At 36.6% G+C, this 11,082-nt stretch overlaps 1 protein-coding gene across 1 annotated transcript; it reads right to left on the bottom strand.

Annotated features, from left to right (window-relative positions):
• Positions 1-1,068: 1,068 nt before the first annotated feature.
• Positions 1,069-7,968, bottom strand: LOC127771450 (vetispiradiene synthase 3-like). The gene is made up of 8 exons (XM_052297363.1): positions 7,846-7,968; positions 6,463-6,575; positions 4,422-4,692; positions 3,908-4,286; positions 3,380-3,601; positions 2,893-3,022; positions 1,582-1,836; positions 1,069-1,391 (listed from the first exon to the last, which is right to left on the bottom strand). Exons 2-8 carry the CDS (start codon positions 6,565-6,567, stop codon positions 1,101-1,103), a joined length of 1,653 nt encoding a protein of 550 aa, XP_052153323.1. The 5' UTR covers positions 6,568-6,575; positions 7,846-7,968; the 3' UTR covers positions 1,069-1,100.
• Positions 7,969-11,082: the final 3,114 nt, after the last annotated feature.

Genomic DNA, 11,082 nt, shown 5'->3' with positions numbered 1-11,082 from the left:
CAGGCCAACTTGTTTTGGTGAAGTTATGTATAATAGATAATGTTTTTGGTTCAGCAATTAGATTGGTCAACCTAGCAGTCCAACTGATGAGCCAGTGAACCGAGGGTTCAAGTGGTTCGATAGTTAACATATCCGATATTCTTTTTTACTATAGAACTGGCAGAAGTATGCAGTAGCATTGGATCTTCTCTCTCCCACAATGAGCTAGCTGTGCATGTACAAGGGACCCAAGTGAGGGAGTGGTCTGATTTGTCCACCAAAAGCCAGCAACCAATAGCCATATGGTATTGAAATTTGTATTTCAAATATTTTTTCTCTTAAATTAATTTGTAGTCTAATTACATCGTGTATTTGTTACAAATAAATCTCTACACTAAGATCTCACCTGATTATGTTCCAATGAAAAATAAATATGTTTTTCAACGTTGAAATCGGATCTTTCATATGTAAGAAATAAATGTTCCAATTAGAATTCGATTCCGCTGCACATTTCAAGTTTACAGTGCAATGGATCTTTATATTACACATGATATTATTTTGATGCCTCAATAAGTATCTTTGGATGTTCCACTACTTTGTTTATAAATATTGCACACAGTATTCTCTCAACATTTGTTTCAAAACATATAACTTGATGGTACCCTCTCCATTCAAAAATATGATAATTGAGGATTCGTAGTACTGGGTGGTCGAAGTATTAGGTAGTATGGATAGTTTCACCTAGAAAAATCGACAATATGCAATCAATCAGAAATAGATCACATGTAACACAGTAAACATTTGCTGCTACAACCGCACAGCTTTTCGGGTTTTTTTTCATTGCTTACTACTAGTTGACACGTACAATAAGCAGGGCTACAACATGCATGGAGCAACGAAACAGGGTACAAACACATGAACAAAAGCTCCCGCATGAAGAGAGCATGCGTCGAGCTGAACAGACTGGCGCCACGTGGCACAATATAATATAGGATTATATATATATATATATATATATATATATATATATATATATATATATATATATATATATATATATGCATATGCATATATGGATCATGTATATATGCATGTTTTTTTTATCCGTTTGCCCATCTCAATTAATGAGATACGCATGTGTCCAGGACATTGGAAATGGGGTCAGTAACTCCCGAGCAGTGTGTGTAGCCATTGGTCGTCTTGTAAAGGGTTTCCATGAGCCGTGCAAGGTTTATCACACGTGTCAACAGGGGGATTGGGACCGTCGTGTTGCTCAGGAACTCTTGATTGATGCTTCTCCACTGCTCCTCTACAAGGCACCATAGTGCTTTCTTGGCTTCTTGGACTGTCACACCATACTCTTTCATGTAGCATTCTACCGCAGTTGGGACTCCACCTCCGTCTTTCTCCCACTGCCAAAAGGAATTTAAACAAATTTGATCAATGCTCTCACCATAAATATACAAGTCATATATATTCTTCTTTGAGAAAATATTATACTCCCTCTGGTCAATTATATTTTTGACGCTGTGAGTAGTATTAGCTATATTTTTGTGGCAATTTGCACTTATATATATACAGTAAAGTTAAATGTGTATTGACCTCGTGCCCGGAAATGTCATCCATTAGGCGTGTTATCATTGCCGAATTCTCTATAATTTTTGGAGATGAGATTGCCCAACAAAAAATAGAGACGTCATCGTTTGCATCCATGCGATGATCCACAAAAGATATGCATGCCAATGCCCAATACAACGTGCTAATTGTAGAGAACTTGAGATGATCATGTAATAGCGGCACTTGTCCCTCTTCTCTCCATATGATCTCTTGCAACATGCATCTGCTTGCCTCCTTGATCTACATGTGATTTTGGAAAAAATGTCATTACGTACCCTTTAATAATAGGGACACAGAGCTGGAAATCATTACAAATTTGTATACTACAATTGATACAACCGTTGGATGAAACATTAGTACAGAAAATGAAGCTAATCAAACTAGACCAGGCAAAAGGATTCGGACATCCTTTTCAATTTTTCTTTTTTTTTCTTTTTGAGAATATTTTCATCCCGACATCCTATTATAGCTGAAAAATTATATGCCCGACGGCACCCTCTGATCTTTTCTATTTCTCTCTCCCTCTTTTCTAACCATATACCAACATGATATGCATATTGTTGTACCCTCCAACATTCTTTTCGAACCATATACGAGCAATTTATTACTAAAGCTTTACACACTTTTTTTTAAACTACGTACCCAATCTACGATCGATTATATTATTGTATTTGTTGCATTTAAACTTCTACAATGAGATCTCACATGATTACAATCCAATTAATTTTTTTCATTTTTCTTTATAATGAATCTCTTGAATGTTGCACACAGTGTTCTTTGAATGTTTTACTATGTCATTTGCAAATATTGCACGTATTCTTTTGGATGTTTCATTAATTTTTTGGTGGTGTTTGAACGGTCACAACTCGATGTTTCATGCATGACATAAAAATGTTCCAATGATATCAAGTATTTTGCAATATATTATATGTTTCATACTATTTTTGATGTTTTGCTCATTGGGATGATTTATTGTTTCATATAGTGATCATTGGTGTTGCAATCAATATATTTTAGATGTTGTAAGCATAGCATATATGTTACAAAATATTTTCATTTTGACAAAAAAAAAGCAGTTTGGATGTAATTCTAAATCTCAATAAATTAGTCTAGTTACTTTCTACCCATGCAACCAGGGTTACAAATTTGTAGGAAAAAAAAGTTGGGATGTATGAGTAGTGTTATCTCATTGAAACTAAATATGAATTGTATAAAGAGAAACGTTATTAAGGACTAAAGTGGGTCATTTTCAATCATCGCTAAAGTGAGCATTGGGGAAACATATTGATCTCATACCGTCTTCTTGGTACAGTCAATTCCCAATGGTGAAGCACCACCAACCACAAATTCGTTGAGTGTCTTGGAAAGAAGGGACATCACATACCCGAAGTAATCACCAATCTGTTTTGCTGCTCCTTCATCCCAGCTATAGTTGACCAATTGAGAATATTTTAGAATATTTTAAAGTTGAAAACCAAGGCTATTAAAGTGTAGATTAATTCCAATAATTCATGGTAACCTGTAAAGTCTTCTTATATAACCTGAAGTTTATATAGACATCCGAATGAAATCAAGGATATAAATTTATTCCCTTCGTAAAAAAAACATTCTTAGGATTGAGTAAAAAGATTCTCTTTTTTACTCACAAGTGGTCACATTTTAAATTTTGAATTACTTAGATCCCCCTTCTATGCAACTGATTGGTTTAAAATGTATATATTTCTGTGGATTGGAATCAATGTGCTAGAAATGCTTATCTTTTTTTTACGGAGCATGTAATTACCTTTGGACAGCATTGTTGAACAGGTGAAGCTCTTCCAAGGTGCCATATGAATCAAATGTATCATCAAACAAGGAAAATATCTTGATAAGTCTTGCAAACATCATCCGTGCCTTGGCATACTGTGGTTCATAGAAAACACAAAGTGACCAGAAGTAGCACTCCACTGGGCGCTCTCGTATGTATGGACCCAGTGTGCTCCGAACGTTAAGTTCCTTGTACCACCTTCAATTCCAGTTTGTCATAATTAATTATTCTTCATGCATGCACGCATAGATTTTACAGAACATTTTTAAGGTTCTTTGAGAATGCATATATAAAAACAACATAGTATAGAAAGGTGCCACACTTTTTAAGTATTAATTTGTGTTACACTCCACTATCTTTATGTAGAGAGATACCAAAAGATATTACAGATTAAAACTAGCTATATATGTGATACTTTGTGGTTCCTACTCAAGTATTGTAAAAACAATTAAGATCTATTTTACATTTCTAAAATTTGCAATAAGGATAACCGGTTTTACTCACAGTGAGAATCTCCTGGCCTCATCTCGGTGCATCTGCTGCAAGATGTGAAAGTCCAACTTAGCAAGCTCCAGTATGTCGTGGTTGCTATCCTCATCGTTCTCATAGATGGAGATGTAGAGCTTGGCCTCCAGCCTCTTCATCCTCCTTTGCGTCGGCGAGGTCAGTGCATGCTCTACTTTCTCTAATAAAGGCTGGGGCAATTGGTCATTTTCTGCCATGGCTGAGAGGCAGCTGGTAGTGAAGACGACGGCACTTTTGAGCAAGTCCTCATCGCACTTGCCAAGATGAGCTGCCTCATACAGGCTAAGAAGAGCATCAACGTCATGTCGCAGGGTTTCCTTGAAGTCTCCATTCTTGTCCAAGAAACACCCAAAAACATCTGGTTCGATCGATCGATTTACATAAGTTAGTTGCACAAATTATATATCATTGGTTTTGCAATATTAACTCACATTCCAAAAAGATTTTTTTGCAAGATTTAATTCCGAAGAGTTCAATTCGTGTGTGTACGTACCACTGGGAGCATTGTAGTGGTGCTGCCTCAGCAGCCTGAACCGAAGAGCAGCTTCGGCCATGTCATTCTCCCTAGCAGGAGTGTCGTTTAGGACTCGCATGAACATGCCTATCTCCTCATGGAAATGGTAACCGACACCGAGGCGCTCTATAGCATCAACGATCTTCATCCCATGTGACAGATGAATCTTGCTAGATGTGTATCCTTGGATCATGCAATGAACCTTGGTCACAAGCTTGTCTCGCCTCTCCTTGATTGATTCCTCTAGCGTCTAATTGATCAAAGCACACAAATATAGTTACGGAGACTGGATCCTACTCTCCGGTTTTATAATTCTTGATGTTTTGGATCCTACTTTTGTAGTTTTGATTGTCAATAACTTTAAAAAATTTTAGTTTAAAGGAACTAAACAACATATATAGATTTGTCTTTCAAAGTACTATAAGAAAAAAACATGTATTTATTTATTGTATATATTATAATAGAAAAACAAAGTCAAAGATATATTTTGTAAACCATGTCATTGTCTAAATCATCAAGAATTATGGAAATAGAGAAAGTAATAAACATCCTTCTTTACACTAATTGAAGGCACTTCTAGAATTCACCACATTAAGAGTAAATTGCATATTGGCCCCACATAAGTTTATCAGAGTTTTAAATTGGATCACCCCCATACTACCTGCCATGCATAATATAGAATCATGTATGTCGGATCAAATATGCAAAATTGATAAACACTAACTAAACCAAAAAAGATATTTCTTTTGGTCCTTGAGAAAATACCCATAGGTACAATATATTTCAATATGTTTTAATGTCCTGTTTGGCCAAGAGAAAATTAATCCAATTCTTAACAACAATAACACACATATATGGACGAAAAGACACAACAGGGGAAATCAGTTCGACACTTAACACCCTTGCCCTAGACCATCACCGCGGTCCTTGATGAAGGCATCAACGTCTTCAGTCTAGATATGGATGTCTTTCCACAGAAGCGCTGCCATCGGCTTCTGAAAATCTGGCTACCGCCTCTTTGGTGGCGAATGATGAAGGTAGTTGCAGGCCACTCGATTGCATACATGTACGCCTCCTCACGCTCAGAGTGGGTTTTGGCACGGCACTGGAGCCTTTTTATGCCATTCTCAGATGGATCCCACCGTTGGCTCTAGCAGAAGGTTTCATCACTAATATCGGTCTCTTCCTATTCTAGGGTTCGCCGATGGTCGAGATTGATATGGGTCCTTGGTGGCCAGATCTAGTGGCGGTAGCTGTATCTAAAGTCGAGGCAGTGTCGTTGTTTTAGGAGAGTGTTATTCTATCTAGTCTAAGATTTTTTGCTTCGATAGAATTCGAGGATGAAGATCAATTGTGTTTATAGTTTATTGTTGTATGAATATTATTGGTATGTCTTTTTTTTCTCTTTTAATAATTATAGGCTATGTAAGTTATGAAGATTAGGAGTAGTTTTTTATCATCTTGGTGTAATTATCTAAAATTAGTAAAAGCTCTCTTTCTCTTAAAAAAATCTAATTTATTAGGTCCCGAGAGGCTAGGAAAGGGAGGTAGAGCCATAGAGTGAAAAGGAAATGAAGCTTTCTCTTTTTCCAGCACTCCAAACACATGGGAACGCGGTGGGTTATCACTGCGAAAAAGAAGAGGGAGGGCATCTGATCACCTGGGTACCCATCTGGCCATCGATGAAGTTAACACTAGTGTTGTCTATCGTGATTCTGACGACGGGCAACTCGACAATTGTGTCCACATAGATTTTGACGATGGAAACCATATAAACAGCGATAGATCAAGCTCCTTTACACCATATCTAGAAATATTTATATTAGGATTTGGTTTTAAAATAATTAAAATTGGTTTACATGACCCAAAAAAATGCTTCGGTGACCTCGATAAATTGTAATATCTATAATATTAAATATTAGTTGTCATCGCACGATTAACATCTTATGGTTAACACCATTGGTTGTTCAAATTTTTGGTGCACGCGGTGTTGGTGCTGATGCACCTATGGAATGCATACCTGGCACGAACAAGACAACGCAGGTGCGTTGATAAAATATTCCGTCCATTTGCTGTCCTCCGGATGCACAGCCCGTCGTTGATGGTTTTCCTGTCCCATAACCATAATGTTCCCTTTTCCCCAAAAAAACATTTTAGATAATAGCTAATATATTAATTATACGTTTGCTCTACTACAGATATACTATATGCACAAGTCCTTTCAAATTGTTTCAAATTGTCCTAAAACAATTTCTCAAATTGTTTTAAGTCACTGTCAAAATTTTGAACGTGGACAATGAGATATACCACCGAGTAATACTGCTGGCTACAAAACTGACACAGTTGCTAGCTTTTGCCGTCGGTTTAAGACTCAAATTTTTTAATATTAAAAAAGGTTCAAAACTTCTTTTTATCTAACCTATATAGCTCTTCTATTATTTATGTTTTTTATTTTTGTGCAAAACTTATAATGTATATTTAACACCAATGGAATTAAATGTGTGGTGGTGAAGTAACAAGATATATGTTTCTTTGTCCACCTGCAGGGTTTAAATTATGGAATCCACGAGGATGTTGTTTGCATTCTTAGATGATGCGAAGATGGGGAGTTATACTTTCGTTGTAGAAAAATGACTTTAAACACATAATAAAGTCATCAATTATAAAAGTGGAAGATTTGCTTTTATATATTTTTTTTCTCTCCATCTAAAGTCATTTGGAAAATTCACGATTAATCATAGTGCTGGCGATTCTAACCTATATTCAGACATGCAAATTATTGTAAATAAAAATATCTTTAGTAACAATGTTAATTATTAACCTCGTCCAGCTCTGTAAGTTCATCTAACTTCATATTAAAAAAAAGGTTATCTATTTCATTTTAAAAATGAACCAGGGAGGAAAGCCTTTTCTCTGTTCTACTTGGTAGTACACACATAGATCAAGAATGGACTAATTATTCAGCAAATACGTATATCAATATTCATGTGCTGCAGCTGCATACAGAACTTATTTTGCAGCCCTACATTAGTGGTATATAGGAGAAAATAATGTAGAAACCACAATTTTAATTTTAACAATGGAACTACGAAAGATGTCACATTTTTAGTCAAAACTAAATATTTTTTGTCATTTTGACAAACATGCTGTCGGACTTTGTGTGTGTGTGTGTATCTTATGAAATATTCAAATACAATAGAAACCTAAGAACCATATTTACATGTAGCTAGATTTTTCTGAAAAGTATTTTCATAATACTAGTTTCACGCGTTCTATAAATATTAACAATATATATAACTCAGTAGTTAAAATCGTATTAATAAAATCATTCTTTTACCAAAGCGAGTAGACAGATATTGATGAAAATGTAATTAAGAAAGGACTAATCAGCACAGTAACTTACCTTGTATACTTTGAAGAGAAATTTGGTTAAGTAAACCTCGTTGTAGATGGCTGGGAGGAGTGTATATTTCAGAAGTTCTCAGATGTGAGATGGGAGGAATGATGTGCCCCAGCTACGAGCTGCTCTCTTTAAATAGGCGTCATCCATCAACCTCCAGAAACCAAAACCCAAATACACTAGCAATCTCAACCTTCCCGAAATTAGAACCCAAATGCACTAGCAATCTCAGGGAAATTTAACAATTTACTACTATTAAATTTGTCAATTATTCAAAAACCCTCTTTGGTTTGTACATATTTTTTTACCACTTTTAGACCGTGGTTATTATTTGTCCCTTTTGCTCGTGTGATAACAAAGGATAAAAAATGGTGGAGGGTCCACTAGTCAGTCACTCCCCCTTCATCTTTCCCTCTCTCTTGCTCCGCCGTCGCCATCGTGCATGCCGCAGGGTGCGACCTGCCACACAACGTGCAAGGCGTGGTCGTAGCGAGCAGGAGGAGCGGCGGCGATCAGTAGCAGCCACAAGGCCAGCACCATTGCCAGGCACCGCGTCGCGACCTTGAGGTCCCGCCACAGCTCCGTCTCCTCCGGCACTGCGAGGAGCTCATCCAGTGCCAGCGACATCGGCAAAGACGACAGTGGCTGTGGCGCGCGGATGTGGACGTGCACAACTTTTGGGTGCCTGAAGGGGAGAGAGATTGACTAGTGGGTCTCCATAATTTTTCACCCCTCATTGCCATGTTGGTATACCACGTGAACAAAAGTGACAAATAGTTAAGAAATCACCTTTTAAGAATGGCAAAAAAATGTGTGCAATTTTAAGAGAGGTATTTGGATAATTGATAAACCTAATAGCAAAAAGTTAAAATTTCCAATCCCAACCTCTGAGATGTTCTAAGATTATTGACACATACACCTTTCATTAACATTTTACAACTACTACAGATCCGGACATCCATTACGGGTGATCTATCTAGGTCAAAATGACCTATTTTAGATGACTCGTCTATGATGCCGGTCCAAAAGTAGTCCATAACATCTATCTCAGTCCATCGAAACATAGATAAAGGAGACGCTTTGTTTATAAACGGGGGGCTTGAGATGCTGCCCATATCATCTAAGCTAATGATAAAGGCATGCAGAAACGTTGAACGGCGATGACACATAATTTGACATTGCCCAACCATGGAGGTGTACAGTAGTTGATACCTGGCTACGCCGCTGGTCTACTCATCAGTAATCTTTTCCGTTTGGTTCCTTGGCAAAGGCTAGGCTAGCCTTACCTAGAAAGGCTAGTTGTTTGGAACCGGTTAAAAAAGCTAGCTTTTATGAGCAAGCTAGCCATGCGGGGCGACAAAAATCTCACTGGCTCGGGAGAGCCGATTCGGCTAGCCTTCAACGGTAAAACTCTGCCCGTGCACTACGAAGCAAACCAACCAAACACAATATGTACGGCAAGGCTAGCAAGCTGGTAATGTGATGGTTTAGCTTTACGGAGCTAGGCTAGCTGGGCAAAGCAACCAAACATATCTTTCTTTCTTGGATTGTCTTACTGTGCTCACGACGATACGGTCAGAGGCTACCGAAAGTGTATATTTAACACTTTACTCAAGGACTGAAAAAACATTTATAAATTAGAGTTTATTTTTCCCTGAGTATCGGTCAGAGGCTTATTATCCTTGAGTGTATTGTCGATACACTTAACAGACATGAAATTTTTTATTACTAGCAAAGTGCCCGTGTATTGCGTATTGCAACAGGAAGAACATGTAAAGAAATTAAGGTTCACAAATAGTTGAGTGAGACGATGGCAGAGGGGTCGATCATTCAATGATAGAAGGTGATGGCGGCATGCCAAACCCTAGCTAGCTGGATAGAACGTGAGGGGAAAAGAGGTGGGCATCTTATTGTGATCCAGATTCAAAAGCAGTAATTACCCCGTAATAAGGTGAATAGACCAATCTATGCATAAAAGATAAACAAGTAAATTTGAGTAAATTTCACATAACTACATATTTTATGGTCAAGTTGTAGAAAATTACACACGCTCTAACACTTGATACTTAACTATATATATGTTGGTATTGAAGTTTTATAAAACCACATTATCAACAAAATGGGTGCATCGATGAGATAGCTGTTCCATGTATGAGGCAGACTTGGGAGCTTCATCCTAGGTGAGACAACCATGATGCCACATCCATATCTTAAATATATGCAGATAAACAAACATGTCATCTCATGAGTGGACTCATTAGTTGACAGTGTGGAACTTCAGTAAAAAAAAAATGTAGTTAAGTGACAAGTATCAAAATTTATGTGTACGGTTTTTATAACATGGAAAAAAATATGTAGTTTTGTGAAATATACTCTGTATATATTGACAATTGATCCAAAGCAGGAGTTGAACTATATTTGAAAAGGTATGAAATTTTTTGGAGTTAACACATACTTTTGGGAACACACCATGCATCAGAAAAGCACTTTGTATAGGTAAGAAATATTGCTAATGATTATTGAGTTATAATACATCGACTGAAAAGTAGGTAAATCCTACATATATAGCAAGAGATATATACATACTCCCTCCATTTCATTTTATATAAGTCACTTGATTTTTTTTCTTAGTTAAACTTAAGTTTGAGCAAGTTTGTAGGGAAATAAAGTAACATTTTCAACATGAAAGAAACATTATATCTAAATATTTTAAGTGTTAAATATTATGAAACTAATTTGGTGTTATAGTGCTATTTTTTTCTAAAATTTTGATCAAATCTAAATAACTTTAATTTGACTTGAAAAAAGTTAAATGACTTCTAATATAAAACAATGGAGGGAGAACTACAGATCTAGTAAGTGTTTTATTATAATGATCGATAACCATTATAAATGTTTTTTTCCTACTGCAATTCCTGTTAGGTGAAGGGACTTTTAACTTTTTGTCACTGTTGCCACATTCATCTTTTTTACCAAGTGCCACATCCGTTTAGGCCATGTTTAGTTGGCAAAAATTTTGCCCCCACGTGTCACATCGGATATACAGACACACATTTGATGTATTAAATGTAGTCTAATAACAAAACAAATTACAGATTCTGCCAGGTAACTGCGAGACTAATTTATTAAGCTTAATTAATCCATCATTAGTAAATATTTACTGTAGCAACACATTGTGAAATCATGGCGCAATTAGGCTAAAAAGATTTGTCAAGCAATTTACATGCAATCTGTGCAACT

Source organism: Oryza glaberrima, chromosome 4 (assembly GCF_000147395.1).
Source record: "Oryza glaberrima chromosome 4, OglaRS2, whole genome shotgun sequence".
NCBI lineage: Eukaryota > Viridiplantae > Streptophyta > Magnoliopsida > Poales > Poaceae > Oryza > Oryza glaberrima.
This window is presented reverse-complemented; position numbering and strand designations above follow the sequence as displayed.

What these genes read in the sequence shown, in the direction of transcription:
- LOC127771450 (XM_052297363.1), bottom strand. Translation starts at nt 6,567, where the DNA reads ATGGTTATGGGACAGGAAAACCATCAACGACGGGCTGTGCATCCGGAG. An exon ending in TTGACTGTACCAAGAAGACG is followed by an intron (nt 1,837 to 2,892) that starts GTATGAGATCAA and finishes AATCACATGTAG; the next exon opens with ATCAAGGAGGCAAGCAGATG. An exon ending in ATGACATTTCCGGGCACGAG is followed by an intron (nt 1,392 to 1,581) that starts GTCAATACACAT and finishes TCCTTTTGGCAG; the next exon opens with TGGGAGAAAGACGGAGGTGG.